General features: G+C 41.1%; 1 protein-coding gene across 1 annotated transcript in view; it reads right to left on the bottom strand.

Moving 5' to 3' along the window:
• Window positions 1–3,365: 3,365 nt before the first annotated feature.
• Window positions 3,366–20,894, bottom strand: part of rassf5 (Ras association domain family member 5) — a 33,459-nt gene continuing 15,930 nt past the window's right edge. Inside the window, exons 2-6 of the mRNA XM_008409249.2 lie at window positions 18,410–18,549; window positions 6,964–7,080; window positions 5,891–6,182; window positions 5,667–5,782; window positions 3,366–5,228 (exon numbers count right to left, since the gene is read on the bottom strand). Of these exons, the coding sequence (XP_008407471.1) occupies window positions 5,085–5,228; window positions 5,667–5,782; window positions 5,891–6,182; window positions 6,964–7,080; window positions 18,410–18,549 (809 nt within the window). The 3' untranslated portion in view covers window positions 3,366–5,084. The remainder of the gene's footprint in view (window positions 5,229–5,666; window positions 5,783–5,890; window positions 6,183–6,963; window positions 7,081–18,409; window positions 18,550–20,894) is intronic.

Genomic DNA, 20,894 nt, shown 5'->3' with positions numbered 1-20,894 from the left:
CTTCAAGCAAAAACTGGCATAATCTAATTTTGTCATCTGCACAATTAGTGGGGATGTATGTAGGAGTGTTTTGTTTGGCAATGTGTATCCATCGACTTGTCATGATAACAAATTTTGTTGCCCTAAAAGTTATTGCGATAAATGATAGTAATATTGTTTTAAGACCATTTTGAAGTAATATATCATGGCATAATAAAGCAATTTTATTCTCTAAAAAAACAATAAACTTTGATTTTGTATAGAACACTTAACACTGGAACTGGAAAATATATGGAAAAGAAAACGCAACAACCAGGAAACATTAAATAAAATGGAAATAAAACCCACACACAAACAAAACCATAAATAAAATGGATTATGAAGTCTCCGTAAATAAAATCGCCCTTCAAAACAATAGTAATAATCAGAATGGAAATTATCGAGCGATTAACCGATTTGTTCTTTATTGCGACAGACCTGTGTATGCAGTGTGACGGATGCATTTATGTCAAATTGATTAACATATAAAAAAATCAGGAATTGACAGTCTGTGTAGGTATTGTAATAAACAATTCAGAAAGCAAGCAAGTAAATAGGTTTAACAGCTGCATCTTTAACTACTGTGTTTCAAATCAGAAGATTGTGACTATGACAACCAACTTATGGAAGCATTTTCTTCAAGATGCCACGTGTTTTCTTATCGTCTGAATTTGTAAAAATTTGTAAAAACCTGCAGCAATTCTATTTTCTCTTCATTGCCAAATGAAAAATCTTAACGAGAGATAAAAATGGATAGTTCAGGGTTTTTCAAGTGAGTTTTAAAAAAGCAATATAAAAACAGAATTGTATTAGTATGAATTCCTACACTCTTAGTTCACTTAGGAATAGAAAGGAAGTGTCTAATCGGAACTGCTTTACATGTTCCACTCTCTGTATGTGTGAAAATAACCATACAAGGCAAACATCACAATAACATAAATATTACTAAATCTCTTTTTTTCATGATCTGTTTGCTTTATAATATAGAAATCTTCTTTCTTGGCATCTCTTAGATAGCTTGAGCCACTGGGAACTAATCTCAATCAACAGTAAATCAAGATGCCTATAACAGGGAAGATATTGACTTCTGACAGCTATTTATGAAGTTTAATTTAAAGAAATCGTTCCATATCCATTTAATATCTCAAGCAATATTTGACACATTTTTAGAAATACTTCTTTATTCTGCAAAATCAGCTCGGCTCTTTCTGCTTGTCAGAACAAAGAGTAAAGAAAAGCAGCGTTCATGCTTTAATTATTTAAAGCATAAGCTTTGTGCAGAACTTGTTAGGGCCACACGTCGCTAATGGTCATTCACTCCAAATACCCTATGAGGAAAACTGCGAACTGAAACTTGAGAGGTCACGAAGATCCATACTGAGACACAAATAGTTGGAGGCAGCGAATAGGACAGACGGAGTAAGACCGGGCCGGCATGAGAAGGGGACCGGGGCTAAATTCAGAAAGTGATACATGGCGGCTACAGAGGGTAAAGCTAATCATAGCTCTTTCTCAGAGGTGAGAAGAGGGCCCTGTCTATATTTGCTTCCATAAATATGCATGCTGACACAGATTTAGTTAGCTCCTGGCCATCAGCCAACCCTTAAACACCATATTGAATATTCTTAGCTCGTGTATGTGACAATGCCTATAAACTGAAACGCTTTTCGCACTTTCTTCTAAAGTAGGTTGGGCATGTGAGAGTGTGGGCCAGGCACCCTATTTAACCCCAGCTGCTGAATTTACAGCTACAGCAAAACATAGGGCCAGGTGCAAAAGCTACCTATAGGTCCTTGTGGGGGTTTCTAGCTGTATTTGGTCATAAATCCCGTGACAGACATTGACACCTGTTAGTTTATTGCTTTAACACCATATTCTAAAAGGACAGTGAAAACAGAGTTCAACTAACCCAACCCTAAAAAAAGGGGAACTCATTGTGGAACCAAACTGTTGCTATGATACGAGCACCCAGGCTGCGGTTCAGGCCGCCGTCGGTAATACTTAGAGGAAATTTTGTTTGAGCCTATATTGAAAATTAAATACAAGGTAAGCCAACGTTAATGTAGCACAAAAAAACCCACATAATAAAAAAATATGAGCTGTTCAAACACTAGGAACAGGGACTTCTGATGTAGCATTTTAGCTAATTCAGATTTAATTATTTAACTCAGGTTCGATATTAAACTATTAATCACGATTGTTATCGCTGATGTTAAACACATATTGGATTTTACAGTGAGGATTGGTTGATAACTTTCATATTTCAATCTTTGAATTTTATTTCTATTGATTTTTCTGACTTGGAATTTATAAATCACTTCTGCATAAAAACATGCAGTGCAATTAAATAATGTTTCTTTTTATCATGAACACAAGAAATGGGAAATGTCCAGGTGCTGGTTATTACACCCAGTCTCCACTTCATACCTATGTAGTTTTTGAAGTAATATATCGTGGGACATTTACCATTCGTGTGTATATTGAACAGGGGAATGTTTTGTGTAAAAAATTTAAATGAAAGATTCAAGGGAATTTTTCATAATCTTCTGTCAGAAAAAGTGCTCACTTGATTTAAACAAATCCAACCTTCCAGCAAGAAGTCATTCAAAGTTATGATGCTTTGATCAAGGCCATAATCTGTCACACCAGTCTGCAAAACAGTCAAGTATTGCGTTTTATAACATAAGTTTTAAAATATATTGATTTGTCTTTACAAACATAATTTTATGAATGAGTTGCTTGTCTGTTGTGCGTTTCATGCTCATAAAAGTCTCTTTTTTTCACAGAATAAAAGTTTCATGATCTTAAGTCGGTCCTTAAGTACAGTTCTTACAGCACGCACAACGCTGAGACGCTGCAGCCATCCCCCGTCAGCTCTTTCTACAAAAGCCACGCCACCCTGGGCGGAGAGCCACATCAGCTTTTGACATGATAGCAGTAATTTGGAAAGCTTAGTGCGTTGTAAGGTGGCACTTGTAAAAAGAACCGCTGCTATAGGGCTCTCTGTAAGCAGATAAAAAAAGAAAACACAAAGTAGGACGAACAGCTGTAGCTTCCATGCAGCATGTACAGATGGCGCTTGTGGTCTAGATGAGGTCTGGCCACCTGCTGGTGCTTTGAAAGTAGCGCAAGTGGACTTTTCAGAAGGAAATCGTGACACAGGCAGATCAGCACTTTCTGAGGTTCATGACTAAACTACACATTGTGTTCATACCAGGGGTCCAGTAGGTGGTGCTTAGCTGTGTCACCGGCCAAAATAAACATACTAACACTTAATCAGGGATTTTTGTATGCAACTTCATACGAATGTGAAGCAAAACAACTGTTTAAACAAACACATAACAGCATTTCAATAAAGAGGTTACCCTTTTATTTCATTTAAATTTCTGTACAGGCCTAGTCATATTTATACACAGTTGTACAAGTAAAACTAAATAAATTGCAAAAATAAAGCAACACCCTTTACATAATTTCACATGGATGGTTGTGAACCATGAAATAAATAAAACGCACACACACGCGCACACACGCACACACACCCACACACACACACACACACACCCACACACACGGGATTCGCTGAGGGAAAATAGGGAGCATTCTGAAAATGGGGATTAAAGGGAAAAAAAAAATAAAAATAAAAATAAAAACCAACGTCATTCCAGAAAATCGCACGCAAGCAGAAGGATCCACACTTATAACTCAATCAGGCACCTGAACGTGTGCTGAAACCCACGTTAACGCAGAAAACGCATAGGACAAAAGGCACTGCCAGCAGGAACAGCTCGGGTGGAAACACACAGGTAGGTGTGGGTTTTACAGGGAGGTATGTGCTCATGGACAGCAGGCCTGACTTATCTGAGGATTAGAACGAACGTAAGAATGTCTAATGGATCGTCTCTACTACGCAGGATGACCATGCGCACACACACTAGTGGAAAAATTATGTAAAACAAAAAAAATATCATATTAGCAACAACGTTAAATCTTTTCACTCTTTTTTCCAGTGTCTACACAATTCATATGCATTGCAAACATATCATAGCCATTATTATGAGTTTTACATATTTTTTTGTTCCTTTTTAGGGGTAAGGAAATGAGCTAAAATGCATGCCCAGCCTCAGAGTTGTGGCCTGGATCAAGACGTGCAAAACAAGAAGCTGATTTTTTTTTCCAATTCTTTTATTGGTTTATTTGTTTTTCTTTACCTCCAATTCAATTGAAATCCTCTTTGAAAAAGTCAGTCGGTAAGCGTTGGTGTAAACGTCCTCTCTCATTCATAAACAACTCCCAAAACAGCAAGAGTTTGCTTGCAACTAAAAGGCATAAAAGCTGACTCATCATCTCTCCAGGGTTCTTATTTGTGCATTTAGGCAGTAAAAAAAAAAAAACTAACCACATCTGGCATCCGTGGACATGGTGGGACTGAGTGAATTAGAGGAGAAAAACGACAAGCATCTTTCCTACTTTCAGATCATTTCATGTATGGGTTAATATATATAAACACAAACTAAGAACACGGTGGCGGCAGCATCATGCTGCTGGGGTGGACAGTAAAAAACAAACCAAACACACCGTATGATTGTCCTTCAGCTCCAGCTCGATGTAGCTAAAAGTAATCATGCCTTCTGTTTTAATCCTAATCCTATGTGCAGGGCAGATGAGCTGAGAGACTCATGCATAAGTAACACTTGCAGTAGCAGCAGCAGCAGTAGTTGTTGTAGTAGCAGAAGAGAAGGGAAAAGTTTAAAAACCACCGCTGATTCACATCAGTCATAAACGAGATCTCAAGAAGAAGGTTGCAGTTCCAGATCTTCCTTGGCAGGGGTAAACAACTGCTGTCCGGATCCAGTTATGGGTTTGATAGGATTGTGTAAGGGAGCCTGCGTACGACCTGAGAAAGTATATGCATCAGCGTGTCTCTTGTCCGTGTCTGAATGTTTGCCGACGAGGAGTCCGAAGGTAAGTTCAGCTCAGGCTCCGCTTCTCTGGACTCAGATCACACGGTGTCCTAAAGGTCCACGCATCCCCGGGGTCGGAGACATGAGGGGGGACAGGGTCAGGGGTCAAGGGCTGTGCTGTTGAAGGGCCTGCTGCAGCTTCTGTCGGTAAATGGTGTACTTTTGCTGCACGGCTCGCACGCGCTCCGCCTCCTCTTTCTCCAGGATGACCAAGAAGTTTTGAAGCTCGGGGACAGAGAACGCATGCCACTGTGGGACGAAGAGTGAGATCAAAGAAGGACATGAGTTCACTCTTACAGCCTCTTTTTAATGCACAGTTTGTTTTTTTTTACTTTGAATTTATAAAACTCTGCCTTGTAACCCTTTCCCGTTTACTTGTCATGTAACTATACATGAAAAAATAATGCACATGTACACAGCTTTGTAAATGTGTTCATAGTCCACACGTTGTATACGAATCTCAATCTCAATGTGCTTAATTAGGATCTTATTAAATTATAGAGCAGACCATGAATTCCAGAATTTTCTAAACTATTGCACTACTTTGCGAAGGTCTGTCACACAAAATCCTAATAAAATACTGCAACTATTGCAGTTGTAATGTAACAAAAATGTGAAAAAGAGAAAAGCTCTACTCTTGGAAATCATTATGTTTGTATGACTGGACATGTTTAAAGGCTCCCTCACCTCAACCTCTCCGGTCTCGTTTTCCTTTAGGACAAAGGTGAGCTGCTCAGGATCTGGTCCTGCTTTCAACCTCAGGACAAGAGGATGTTCAGACAGAGGGAGCTTCTGGAACAAGTCTGTACCGGGACAATAACGAAAAAAAAAAAAAAATATATATATATATATATCAGGGATTTGTTGGGCATGTTGTGCATTAAATAACACGTGGGAGGTCTTTTCCTCACCCTGTCCGTCTCTGTGCGTCTGCCTGTACAATGCGAACTTGCGAGGATCGTCCAGCACCATGAACTTCTTCAGCAGGCCCTGTATCACCTCGCTGGTGGTGGTCAGAGAGCCGATGTGGATCTGCTTCACACAGTCGCATGGCAAGTAGAAGGATGTCCGCTTTTCTGTACGCTCCCCCTGCTCTCCATCCTGGTCTTCTGATGAGGCGCGGCCCCGGTCGCCCTCCACCGTGACCGGCCGACTGAGCCGCAGGTGGACCTTGATGAAGCCGGTGAAAGAGCCGTCTGCAGCCTGAAGCACATAATGGAAAGACGACAACAAAGAGGAGAGAGTTTTCAGAACTAAAATACAGTACAGTCTCCCAAAACCTTCATAGAAATTGTGCTAAGATCCAATAAATCCAAATCTTTTCAGACTGTTCAGACTTCTGCTACGTAGCACCAGCAGCACTCATTCCAACACATGAAAGACTTGATGGGAAGAAAAGAAAAGTTTTGGAATGGGCTAGTCAAAGTTCAGAACTAATCTGACAAAAGAAAAGTCTGTGGAGTCCCTAGAAGAGAGCTGACAACAGGAGTCGTCCTCCTAATCTGACAAATTTGGGGAATGTCTGCAAGGTAGACTTGGCAAATATTACCAAGTTGACTCCAGAAGGGCTGATACCGAATCTAAAGGTGCTTTAACAAAGTTTTAAAATTGTGTAGATTTTTATTTGATTTTCACTTGACTTGTGTCAGAATGCCAAAAATACTACCAATTTATAATAGTATTATTAATTTCCCTCACAAAAAATAAACTGCTTTCCTCCGGTATTTACATCAAGTAGTGCAAATGTGATGCTAAACAGCACAAAGTAACAATTCTAATCAACCTTATTAGTCGACAGTATCACAATGCTACTTTCTAGCACATACTAAAGCAATATGCTCTTTTATGTTTTTCTAACTTATCCATTTGCATTCCTTCACAACAAATGTAAAAAAAAAATTATATATATATATATATATATATCTTGCTTTTTTCTGATCAGAGCATTCATCTATAATTGGATTTGATGGTTTCCAGAACTCACCAGATTCATGCCATTTTCAGACACCTGAGCGTTGTACGACTCTATCTTGGCCCGGACTTCTTCCTCTGACAGCTCCTCAGCGCCTCCTCTCTCCTCTTCCTCCTTTGTTTCACTTTGCTGGAAGGAGAAAGGAAATATCAGTAAGTAAGTGGAGGACTCTCATGATCGAATCAGTGCTCTATATTTAACAGCAGATGGTGCTGTTACAGTTCTCCCAGTAAAAAAAAAAAAAAAACGAAATAAAAATCTCATTGAGGATTGGAAAAGTTGAATGAGCACAGACTTTTTAACCTCTATTTTGTTTAGTCTTTGAAGTAAATATTAAACTGATAATGTTGATAATGGAGTTAAAAAGCCCAAGCAGAAGAGTCTCCATGCTCTTCCCCACATAGAAAAGCTGCTTTTTTCTTTTTTTTTTTTGCTCGTCATCCATCCTCAGCAGTGAGATGACTCAATACTCCAGCTGTATTTGGAGTCAAGAAATATTGTGAATGGAGCTAATAACACAGTCGACACGAGAAGAACGCCTCCCCCCCTCGCTCTTATTCATGCCTCTGACAGAGAGAGACGGGGAGTGAGGGAGGAAACGCATGAAAGGAGGAGAAGGATGGAGGGAGTCAAACAGTGGGAGGCCCTGAGTGAGGGATGAGAAATGATGAAAGAATGGCTGCTGAGCAAGCCTTAGCAACACAGAGTTTGACTGGGTTATTTATAGTACAGTGGGATCCATCCTCTCTATCTCACAATAGCTTCTTCTCCCCCCCGTCAGCCCCACCACCACTTCCCTCTCCCTCTTCTACAGTTTATTTGCATTTTCTGAGGCAGTGGGAGAGCGTGGGAGGAAGAGAAAACATTGTTGGGGGCGGGGGAGGAGGAGAACGGGGGGACGACGGGGTCACGGCTGCAGGAAGGGTGAGTTTGTGCCTGAAGACAGACAGACAGGCTGCGATGAATCCTGGAGGACAGGAGAGCAAGAGGAGCCCCCGGCGTCGTGACGAATAAAGTTTAAGGGCGATTCTTAAGTTTGGTTCAGAAATATTCAATCGCAACTTGGTGAAATGGCAAACGTTACTCTGTGCAGCACACACACTCTTTATATCTTATGAATGTTTTTTCCTGGGGACATGAAATAGACTTATTTGGACTTCACGTAACGCGCTCTGTGTGGCTGAAAGTTATCACCATGGTGACACAAGTTTGAGCTGCTTCAGCAAAGAACCGCTTGGATATTCAGGGTAGCTAATAAAATCAGACATTTTCTTGACCGGTGATCAGAAAAAACAAGAAATCTCTATCAGACAGTAAAAGTCAGATCAGCGCATCTACAACATCCCAGTGTGTGAATAATTTTCGGCTCAGTTGAATGCATCATGCAAGACTTGTATGCTGGGAATGGATTTGATGTTACTTTGGGAGCCATCAGGATGTTTTGCTAGTAATTAATTTCATGACCAAAAATAGCAACAATAAAACTCTGTTGGGAAAGAAATAAATTAATTTTTTTCTAGTTTTCTGCATAAATTACTCAGTATCTGGCCTCCATGTCTGCAGTGAAGCCGCCATCAGCAAACACTGAAAGTCTATTTTATCTGATGGTTGCACGGCACCTTGTCACTGCAACATTCAACGATGTTGCAAGCTGCGTGTTTTCCTGTTTTATAAAATACATCATCCCCATGGTGACCTGTGGTGGCGGCAGCATCGTGCTGCGGGAATGGAAATGCTTTTCTTCAGAAAAGAATTGATGGAGCCAAACAAGCTCAGCAAAAAAAAAAAAAATTTGTTTTTTCTTACAGATGTTGTACATCTAACCTGACTGAGCTTCAAATATTTTGCAATGATTCTTGGACTTAAATTTCTGTCTCCCATGTGCAATTTTTCCTTCCACTTTGCTTGACTTCCCAGCAAAATATCCAAACTTAATATATTAACCATGTTATTAGAGTTAAGTAGCTTGCAAATGTATTCATGCCTGCTTAACTTTTCCCCTTTTGCAATATGATAAAACCAAAACTTTAAACAAATAATCAATAAAACAGGAGACATACTGTAGAAATGCTCCACCTCTGACCTTTTGTCTTTATCTTTACAGGCCCATAACCTATTGAGTTTACTGACCTGTTCTCTAGCATAAAAAAAAAAACAAACAAAACAAAACACAATAAAGCGGCATAAATGTTGAGCAAGCGCCGAGTGCTCCAGGGTTGGGAAAATAATCTGAGGGTTATTGTATGTAGGAGTCGGACTTCTTCCAGAATTCCTCACAGTCGAAAGCAGCAGAGTGAAAGGAGCCTTGCAGGAATTCCTGCGTTTGTATGAGAGTTTCTAAATGTAACGGAGGCCGTGCCCTGCCCTCCCTTTCTGCATACCAGTGAGAGTGATGGGAGCACAATGGAGCAGGACGGTGTGGGTGTAGCTTCGGAGTCCCACAAAGCAACCCGGTTTGCCCGGGTCGCTTCGGAGCTGCTGACCGAGAGTCAGAAAGATGAAAAATCATCTGCGGTAATAACTAGGAGGTCATGTGTTTTCAGGGCTTCATGTTCTTCATGTTCAGGACGTACTTTTCCGTTCAAGTAACAGGCACACACAGAATGTTATCTGTTTTTACATTGGCTTGAAAAACTATTTATAATCTTCATATTTTATCACACTATCGCTGTAAAGTACAGTGTGTTTTATTGGGATTTTAAAATCAGCACAAAGGAGTTTATAGCAGTGAAGATGATCGTTTTTGCAAATAAAAATCTAAGAAGTGGGCCATACGTTAGCACACAACCCGTTTTAAACTGACACTGACAAAATAATTCAGTGCAACTGATTCCTCCTGGAGGGAGTCACCTTATCGAGTTGGGGAGTTAAAGGTTCGCGGTAACCCGGGGGGAGCTGCAGAGATCCACAGCTCAGGTGTGAACGTCTGTCAACGCCTGGATCTGGAATGGCTTGTAAGTGACACGCAAACGTTCAACTAAGGGTTCTGGTCAGATGGCACTAAAATCTACCGTTTCAAACCCAGAACACACCATCACCATGGTGAAACATGGTGGTGGCAGTATCATGTTGTGGAATACTTTGAGTTCATGTATCACATTTAATCTAAAAAAAAACAAAAACAAAAAAATACAATCTTTAAGTTTGTGGAGACAAACTATAAAAGAAGTACAATGAACGCTTTTACAGTAGTTTCAGCTTGTGTTTTCAATCTCTTGTAGAACACGGAGAGTTGTTTTTCTTTAGTTGTGAGCATGCATTTGGAAAATTTTCCATCCCTTTCAACTCAGAGCAAGGCATGACAGCTGACGACACAGGTGATTCCCGACTAAGTCTACAAAAGCCCAGCCTAATTGCTGAGAGTCCAGCATCTGTTAGCTGGATGTTCAGTCCCTGTCCGGTGAAGATAATAACACTGCAGGTGACAGAGAGCAGACAGATGCCATGTTATCTAATCCATCAGTGTTAGTGTGGCAGGTGTCGGGTGAAATCAAATGTGTAGGATGTCTTTGACGGCCATGTAAGCGCGACACACACATACACAGACACACAAGCACTCATATATGCCATGCAGAACCTGAGGGTGAAATGAGTAATCGTTGGTCTGTCTTGCGCTGCTGACATGAGACAAGAGAGGTCAGGACAGCTTGAAATGTCAGAGTTGCAGCATGCTCCATGTTTCCTTAATCTGACCAGCTGCTCCTTAACCTGTGACAGTCAATGCCAAATCACACCATCTGTGTTTCCGTGTGAGAATAGATTGCCTGTGCTTGTGTACAGTAAACGTAGGGTGCCGGCAGAGAGCGTTTGCACGAACACATGCAGATTTAGTTTCACAGCTTTCAGGCTTTCTCACGTGTGTGTGTGTGTGTGTGTGTGAGTGTGTATGTAAATGTGTTAGAAGATGCAAAATCCTGTTTCTATTCCTTCAGAGAACACTGGCTGTGTTGTTTTCCTGGAAATTCAGTCTGATAGTTTTTACATATAGTACTACTGATTACTGAATAAGGAAATGCTTTTTCTTCACATCCTTAAAAAACATAGAAATATAGTACTATGGGTAAATTTCACTCTTTGTAATATGAACCCTCAAACACCATTCAACATATCCTTCAGCAGAAACAAACATAATTATGCTTAAATATTTTCAATGACATACTGCATTTTTAATGTCATTTTTAAAATGGTGTCGATTTCAGCGTTGTTGTTGTTGTTGTTGTTGTTGTTGTTTGGAGGCCATTTTCAAGTAATATGTTGATAATGGCACAATAAATTCAAGTTTACTCTCTTGAAGACCAATGAGCTTTAATTCTGTGAAGAACACTTTGCACTGGAACTGGAAGCAATATCTTAAATATCCAAAATAAAACTTGACAACCAAAACCACTAAATAAAGTGGGAATAAAAGCCTCATACAACAGAACGCATAAGTATAATGGATTATGATGTATCTTTAAAAACATTTTAGATTTTAATTTATCATGCAATTAATTGATTAATTGTTTGCCGTGACAGGTGTAGAGACTTCTTATAGAGTACAGATGTATTTATAGTCAGATTCAATTACCCACAGATTGCCTTCAATAATTAGGTGACTCTTTAAGGTTATTTGGTGACATTAGGTTTTAATTAGGGGTATCAGAGTAAAGGGGGCTGAATACAAATGGGTCTTATATTTAGGGTACGTAATTGTAAAGGAATGTGAAAAGTTTTGCAATCAATGGATCATGTAACCAAATGCTTTCTAATTAAATTATATTGGATGAAATTCAGCTACATAAAGATTACAGTTACTGCAGTGAATTGTGTGAATGTCGCCAAAGTTTTCATGCAAATATGCATCTAAGCTGCAGAGATATAAGCCCTCGATTTGCATGCGCGTATCCCACGTTCAGCAGCTGCACACCCACCTACACTGGCACATACATGCATAAACGCAGACTGGCTGATCTGAAGGAAAAACGACGAGCTGTGGAAATAATTCATAAAGGACTGAGATGAGCATCTGCCATCTCTGTGTGGATGTGACGGTGCGGATGCAACTAAAAAAAGAAAAAAAAGAAGAAAAAAAAAACAACCCACTGACACAAATTTAGCGATTTACGACTAAAAATAAAAGGATGCTGTGTGTATCCACAGTACGCCACTCGGATCTGTTTGTCCCTCTTTTTCATCTTCAAATACAGGTAAAAAAAAAAAAAAAAAAAAAAAAAAGCAGAACGCAATCAGTTCCTGATTGAACGTGTGCAGTCGCTCCCTTCCATATCCTCGCACCCAGGAGTTCAGTTTTATTACAATTAATGCCACACTGTTTGTCTGTGGATCTGTGTTAACAGGTCTGACAGAGCTGACACCTTAAAACCCCTGCGTCTGTGTCAGCGTGGCAGCAACCCTAACTCTGCGCAGCTGGTGAATTATTCAGAGAATAAACCTTCAGACAAGCAAAGAGAGGCCAGGACAAGGTCAGCGTGAGGCAGCCCGAGGAGCCGCTCATTAATGCAGCCGTCCATGTCGCCGTGCCTCAGTGACAGTCACCCGCCGAGCATCCCACCCCTGTACACACACACACACACACACACACACACACACACTCACGAACATGCACAGAACTCTAGAGGGCGAGCAGCGCCGCATGTCTGCTGCTCCATCAAACAGCTCTGTGTGAAGTGACCGAGTGCAAAGCAGAGTGAAATTTCTCAGAACATGCAAACGGAGCTGACAAAAACCTGAGAGTTGCCATGGCAACCGCAAAGTACCGGTAAAGTGATCTGCACCTTGCACACACACAAACGACGGCGTAAACCCGACGCACGGGCATCGGCGGCGTTTCTACAGAAACCTCTCCCACTCGCAGTGGAGAGGAAGCCATTACGGCGGCTGGCTCAGATCATTAGCATTTCTGCAAATACTTTTTCTCCGCCGGCCGGCTGGGCTGAGGAGACTGGAGAAGGAGAAGAAGCAGCAGCAGCAGCAGAAGCAGGAGTTCAGTTTCAACTCTGAGCGCCTCAGGTGACAGAGGAAGGAGTTGAAATGGGTTTTTTAAAGGTAGATCATAGACAAACAGTGCAGATGTGTGAAAGTAACTCCCTCCTGTTCTCACACACACCTAGAGGCCTGCTTGAATAACAACACCACTTCCTCTCCAGACTTCTGCTTTCAGGCTGCTTTTTTTTTCATATAAATGACAGTTTGCTTTTTATTTTGTTGTTCTCAGACACACTGAATCAAACCGTTCTTCTTATCTATCAAAGAGTCTCCCCTCCACCTCTTTTTTTTAATCAACATCTTAATCCATCTCGGAGACAACGATGCAGATCTGTACCTTCGGTGCATGCTTGGGCTTGCGGAAGAACGAGGTCTTGGCGGTGAAGAAAGTGAAGTCCTCGCTTTCGTCGTCCAGGCTGCAGTACCCGCTGCTCATGCTGTTACTGCTGGTCATGGAGGGGGTCAGCACCGTGCTGACGGTCATGGAGAGGTCTTCCAGGACACCGGGGCGGCGGGCGGCTTGAGGAGGGCGTCGGGTTGTCTTGGAGCGTGGCGGCTGAAGGGACTCTCAGTCGCAGTCAAGAGTCTGAAAGCGTCCAACTGTCCCTCGCTCACCCGGGAGAGGTCAGAGCCGCTCTGCTCCAGTTCAAACGGAGGCCGGCGACAGGCTGGGGGCAGCTGAGCTCGGCTCGGATCCGGCACCGTGAAGCTCCGCCGGAGAACGGGACCAGGAAATACAAGAATGAACACAGACGTGTCACTTCCTCCTCACGAGCCTGTGTTCGAGAAAGCTCTGGTGCTTGCTGTGGCAAAACGGGTTGCAGAGCACCTGGCTGTCGGCGGCTGACGTTCTCTCACGCAGCAGGCCGGGACTCCTTCATGTCCACGCCGGTTCAGAGTCGGCTTACAGCCTGGTGTCAAGTTTAACCCCGCTCACCTGACGGCACCTGCTAAGCCGGCAGTCTAATGAAGGCATGCAGGCAAAACCACATCCTGTTTCAAGACCGGGCTCTGCGTCGCACTGGCGACGGGGGCAAACGGCAGCTGGGGTCAAGTTCTGGCTGCGGAGTAAAGGAGGAGCTCAGTGATCCCCATCCACTCCCAAAGTAGCAGAAGAGATCTCCGCGGAGAAGACGAGACGCTCTCCTCCTCTCTCCATCGCTTTGGACTGATTCCTCCCACACAAGAGCCTCTCTTTCTCAATCCTCCTCTCTTTGCGATCGTTTCCCTCCCTCGGTCTCTCGCAGCCTCCCTCAACCATCTGTGGTTTGAGCGTGTTATCAGGCGGAGAGCGCCCTCCCCCTTCTCCCTCCACTCTCCCTCTCTCTCTCTTTCTCTCTCCCCCTCCGTCTCTCTTCCTGCAGGCAACTGCACCCTGCAGAGCACGGCCACTTCCTCTCGCAGAAGACGACGAAAGCAGCAGAGAGGTGGGGGGTGGACGGGGGAGAGACATGAGTAAACAGAAAGAAAAAAACGTTGTGATAAGCTGGAGATATGAAGCCTCGCTGCTCTTGTGTGCGCCCTATGTTCGAACGGCAGAGACAGGAAGTAGCAGGGCCGGGAAAGATGGCTGCTAGATTGCTGAAATTCTGTCAATGCATGTTAACGGTTGACTCGAAAACCAGCAAGACCCCCAGCCAGGTGTGTCCCGGTAGACTAGAGTGTCATTAAAGAGTGAAATTGTTTCTGTAGTTCAACGGGGAAAGTGAAAATCACGTTATATACAGAGAAAACCGACAGCTCAATTGGATCAGTCATCATTTTTAATAGAGAAATGTTATGTCATGGTTATGTCTAGGCAATAATGAGGAACTACTACTACTGAGGCTAGTTGCTCACAGTGTTGTCTTTAAGCATGTTTGTGGAAAGTTGAGTGGAAGGAAAAAGCAAGGTAGAAAAAAAGGTGCACAAAATGAGCAAAAGATCTAGATAACCGATTACAGATTTTTCTGATTAGTAAAAGATACATTTACTTAAATGTATCATTTCATTTTGAAATCATTAGCTGTAAGCCATAACCATCTGAAAAAAACAGATAAAAATGTTTCAGTTGTGTCACCCTTTGTGAAACTAACCTACATAAGAGCCTGCATAAGGTCCTCTTGTTTAAAAGAATTACTGGCATAAATGGATTTTTCAGTTACGTTGTAATTTATTGAAATGCACCTTTAAAAGCGAAGAGGTCCCCAATCTTTCTGTCTTACGTCTGCTGATTTTCTGCTGAAGAGATGGGTTTGTGTCGATTAAGAGGAATAAAATATTGATCATTTACCCAGTAAAGGCGACTCCGGTCACCTTTGACCTTTCACTGAACACATGATCTGCCTTTTCTCTCTGCTGGTGACCTCCCATGTCAGAAAAGAGCCAAAGCCTCCCCCGCCCCCCTCAACCATGATATTGATTCCATCTGAACGAGTTTCGGTAAAGCTCCTTTTGAATCTTCACCAATGCAGAACTGGTTTCTGTTACGGTAGAACTGATTCACCATTTCAGTCGGCATCTGTCCGTAAGCTTCGGCTCTGCTCAAAGGGAACCTGATGCAGATTTGTTCCTCTATAAACGCTAAAGGGGAAGACAGCAAGAAGGGGGATGCAAAAACTACACACACACACGCACGCACACGCCCACCCACACACACACACACACACACACGCACACACACGCACGCATCTCCGATCAATAAAACGTGGTCAGTGCATTGAATTGTGATTGCAACCACAGCAGCATCTGGGCACGTCGGGGCGCGCGGGGATCAATTTTTGCTGAGACATACACAATGTAACAAAGGGCTGGCGAAAAAAAGCCACCAGACACACAGCTACAGCGATAAAACAGAGCAAACGAAAAAAGGGGGACAGCAGGAAATAAACACTCGTCTTTTCTCAGGTCTGCAGCACTGCTGCGATATTTTGCGCCAAACCACAGTGTGCACAGAGACAAACCTCAGTCTCACAAATATGTGCAAAACAGAGATTGCCCTTGTTTTGCTTCTTTTAGGCATAGCTTATTACGACGAGCTTGTTGTTCATTTGCTTCCAAAATTCAGCTAACAACATTTTATGGGAGGTGTGCACTGCCATAAATGACAGAGGAACTTAAAGAGAAACACACATCTATTAACATCATTATATCCAGCACTATAACTAAAAAGTTGCACCACTACTCCTTAGTCCAGACAAGGGCTGCACAAAATCAGAAAAAAAGGAATTACAATAGTGTGGTTTAATAATGTGATATGGATAGTAATTATGAAAAACCCCCATTTTATTGTCCTTATTCTTAATTTTTCTTCATCATATTGTGCCCGTAACTCTTTGGAAGTTTTAGCATCCCAGCCACTAGAAATACACGTCAGGTTTGGGCAGAATTAGATTGTGATTGCTATCTGCAGACATTGATATTCTCATGAAAAACCTCCTCTGGTATGGTTGCTGTTGTTGTTGTTGATGGCTTCCCCGGTCAGTCTCCACGCTTTTATTAATTTCTAGAAACATGCAGTTCGTGTGACGTCACCTTTAGTCCCATATGTTCTCCAGGTATTGATCTTGGGCCATGAGATCTCACGATATTAAAATGTCACAGCGTATCTCGTCAAAGGGATGTGTGTACCACAAAGCACCATTAGTTTTCTGTCAGCATGTGATTTTATCTGGTGAAGTGTGCGCTGGTGATATGGGCCTTAGATGTGACACTAAGGTCTTTTAGCTTGTTAGCTTGTACCAATATGTATGGAGCTGCTACTTGAACAGTTTTTGAGTTGCTGAGTTGATATATGGAAAAAACACTCTGATTACGAATGATTTGTGTGGATGATGAGAATACGTTGACTGGCTAATTGCTATGCACCTTTTAGATGTGATGTTAGTAAAGTTTGCATCTGCTTTGTAGCTTCCTTTAGCTACTGAACTAAAGAACTATTTCATTTGACTGTCTGCAGATTAAAATCCAAACTACTTGAACTGGTCAAACCAAAAAAATTTCCCCTAGAAAAAGATTCTTTGAAACACATTTCAAATTACATACATTTTTACTTTAGGGAGCATCTTCAGTGTTTTCCTTGGCGTGGGGTCCAAATCAGCTACATAAAAACTATGGGTTTGTCAAATATGACTAAATTATGCTACACTTACAGAATGTCTAAAATTATTGAGATCATTAGTTTTCAAGATTGTTGCGTTTTCCAGTTTCATCTGTTCAGCTTTGCTTCTCTCCACGACAAAGACACTGACATCTCTAAAACAGAAGTTCTCCTGAATCAGAGCTTCAGTGATTGTCTGCGTGTCCACCCCGGCATCTAAAACCCCCATTTTCTCAAATTTATTGCAAAGGAATGCAATACTTTTTGCAAAAATAATGCAAAAGAAAAAAAATCCCCCATTTTCCTTGGGGGCTCCATAAATTCAGGCCCTGGCAGTAAAATGGACCGTATTAAATTTAAACTAAAATACTGATGAGTAAAGGGATAAAAATCAGCGTGAGATTTGTCAGATCCGGGTAAAATATGTCAAATTAATCTAAATCTGTTTATTACAAAATACTATTTATTAGCATTTTGTCCTTTAGAAGATAAAAGAAGGACAAAAGTCTCTAAGGCAAACCCTCTTTAATTCTGGGTTTAATTTTTTCCACTCAAATGGAAACCTAGAAAATTCTAAAAGCCAATTAGATGTTTTTTGTTTTTTTTTGCATCTGTATGAACCCTAAGCAGTGTGATCTAGACCCTTAAAAATGTAGTAATCTTAATAGGCTCATCTCTGCCAGCAAAATGCAGATTACACCAACATTGATCCTACAGTCCACTGTAACATTAACTCATAATGGATATAGAACAGATTTACATAATTAACCACAACTCCTTTCACGGCTGATTATTTCAAGATTAATCTGACATAATTACATCTTGACTATTAGAAATGATTTGAGATTAAAGGAAAATGTTGACCAACATTCACACTAAAGTCGTTCTGTGACGGGGTGGGGGGGGCTTCGTCAGAGATCAAAGAAAACATGTTGGGATAATGCAGCTTTGCCGTGACTGATGTCCCTTGGGAGAAACAGTGATTAACCTAATTGGTTTCCTCCTTCTGACAGGAAGAGAGGAAGTGAGGCCATCATGGGCCAGAACTGATTCGATAAAGTGAACCCCTGCTGCTGGAGAGAAGGAGATGGGGAGGCTAAAAAAAGAAGGAAAAAAACCAACAAAAGTTGGGGAACTGGAGAGTCAGTAACAGAGGAGGTGGTAGGCAGATGTTGATTTAATGTAGCGTCCGGTTCTGGGAACATTCTGTGAGCGAAAAAGGGTATCTGAGCACATACATAAATCCTGAAGTGATCCTGGATAGCCTATTGTTGGAGCGGAGGACGATTACGTAACAGTGGAGGTTTGGAATGATGACGCAAAGGCAACCCTATTAACTATAAAGAACTGAGTCATGTTCACCTCGCTCTTCTAACCCAATCCAGATTATATCACCTTGCACCGAGGAGCTGCGGAGGAGGAGGAGGAGGAAGAGCGGCCTTTGGGACCTGGGCTGTCTTCCGTCTCTCTGTCCCTCTGGTTGCAGTCGAGCTGGACCTGTCTCTCACACTCCAGATGACAGGTGTAGCTGCAGTCTGATGGGACAGAAAAACACACATCAGTGCATGCGGTGACCAATCAGCGGGCAGGACTGATAAAATAACATAATTAATGCTCCCCCAGAGGAGTCCCACTAGCAGCGGTGCAAGATGAGGAAAGTAGGCCAGAATTAAAACGTGATTCTTCATAAAGAGGAAATGGCTCCATCTAGTGGTTGGAGCCAGACTCACATATACAATCTGCAGTCTCGCCTTATGGAGACCCAAACCTTAAATGATAAGATGTGCTTAGGTGCAAAAAGAGGTTTGACCCCAGATGCCTGCACACAGATTATAAAGAAAGCCAAATAAGTAACAATATTACTTACGTAATAAATGTTAATGTTGAGTCAATTTTGTAAGTGAACATCTCCTACAAGTCTCTTCTGATGCAGGTCCATTGAAAAACTCCTAATGGATTTATAAGACATAACATAGAGCTGCGTTAAATGACTCTAATGTACTACGGCAATGAACTGACTCTTAAAGCTTTTAAGTGATAAAGTATAAAGCGGTTTCCCTGATATGCAATATTCAACTCTCATCTGATTCTGGTAAAGAAAGAAAGAAAAAAAAAAAAAACACACGGATCAGGCTACTTTCACAAAAACCTCTTAAAATAGCTGCCTGTTGTTCTCCGCCTTTAGGCGAGCTCCACATGTGTGGGTCTGCCTGCTTATGTCTCCCAAGACTTTCTTGTGGTCAGAGGTTTTTCCCAGCCTCAGATCTCACTTCTCCTCAATGACACAACGGCAGAAAAAAAATAAAATAAATAAAAAAACAGAGACCATAAAATTACCCTGGCAAGCACAGCCCTCCTCAAGGGGGAAACAGGAGTCAGATAGTCCTCAGAAACACTTTGTTGCTTCCTCTTATCATTTATTGAAATGGCCTTTTTCTTCAGAAATGTAATTTAATCAAAAGCAAGTAACTCTGTATAACTAACAGAATGTGAAAGAGTTAAAAAAAAAGATACAATAGCAGAAGTAAATTATGTTTTGCTGTTTTTTTTTCATAAACATGCTAAAGCAGAATAGGTTTGGTACAGATTAAAAATTATAATCCTTGCATTAACCTCATATTTAACCCTAATCGCCAAAGGTGTCTTCAAGCTTTTCAGCCTGTTTAAATGGATAAACATGCTTCTAGGCAGGTTTGTGTTTGTGAGCTTAATGTCTTTAACCAATGGTCAGTAAACTGATATAGAAAAATGCATGGCTTCACTACAGCAATGTGTCCAAGCGCAAATGGCCTTCAATCAAATCAATCACATTTTATTTGTATAGCACATTTCAGCAGCAAGGCATTTCAAAGTGCTTTACATCGTTAAACACAAAAACACAGAGTCATGCAACATTGAATAAACAATCAAATGCATAAAATTTTCTGCCGAGTCGAAGTTCTGCCATTTAAATGGGCAGGAAAAAAAAAAAATGCAGTGGGGACTCTAAACCCGCTCTAACCCCCTTTTCTCCTTAGCGCTTGACCCGTGGTTGGGATTCAAATCCCAATTGTTGTTTATGTTCCATAAACAACACTAAACATGTGGGTTTTAAGTCGAGATTTAAAGGCACTCAGTGTTTCAGCTGTTTTACAGCAGCCTTGTTACCCTCTTCATTATGACAGATGCTTTGTTGCTTTTTTAGATCATTTAGCCATTTTTTTTGTTGCCTAATGAGTCATATTGAGTTATTCCAGTCCTGGGTGTGGTGAATAAATAAATAAATAAATAAATAAATAAATAAATAAATAAATAAATAAATAAATAAAGCTCATCACAGGTAATTCATGATTTAACTAGACGGAAGGAATTTTTTTTTTTTTTTTTTACAATAAGACTGTTGGTTTGGATATCAATTTTCCTTAAACAAATGAAATCTTCAGTTGAAACTTTATTTTGTATTTATCCAAGTTGTCTTTGATGTTAACATTTGTTTGTTTGTGATCTGAAACATTGAAGCAGGACAGAAAAACAGAAACAAAAGAAATCTACAAGGTGGAAAATACCATTTCACAGCCTTGAATAAGATATTTAGTCAAGAAAATCTAAAATTTATTAAAAAAACCCACTAAGAAATTGTACATTTTGGCCAGCTGAGTACCAACAAATTAGTTGCCTGGATAGAACATCACAAAGAACTCATATTTCAGCCATCTGATGAATATTAAAACAAATAAATTCCTGAAAAAATAAGATAAGCCCTTTTTTTTCCCCCCTTTCTCTGCCAACATCAGTGACCTTTTCCACTAGGAAGAACATAATAGCAGCATAACTTGGTGACTTGCACTGAAAACAAAGATCTCTTTGGTTAAAATCCAACTTAAATGAGGTTTTTTAACCC

Source organism: Poecilia reticulata, linkage group LG5 (genome assembly GCF_000633615.1).
Source record: "Poecilia reticulata strain Guanapo linkage group LG5, Guppy_female_1.0+MT, whole genome shotgun sequence".
In the NCBI taxonomy this organism is placed as follows: domain Eukaryota; kingdom Metazoa; phylum Chordata; class Actinopteri; order Cyprinodontiformes; family Poeciliidae; genus Poecilia; species Poecilia reticulata.
Note: the sequence above shows the minus strand (reverse complement) of the source record. Positions and strands in the feature narration are given on the sequence as shown.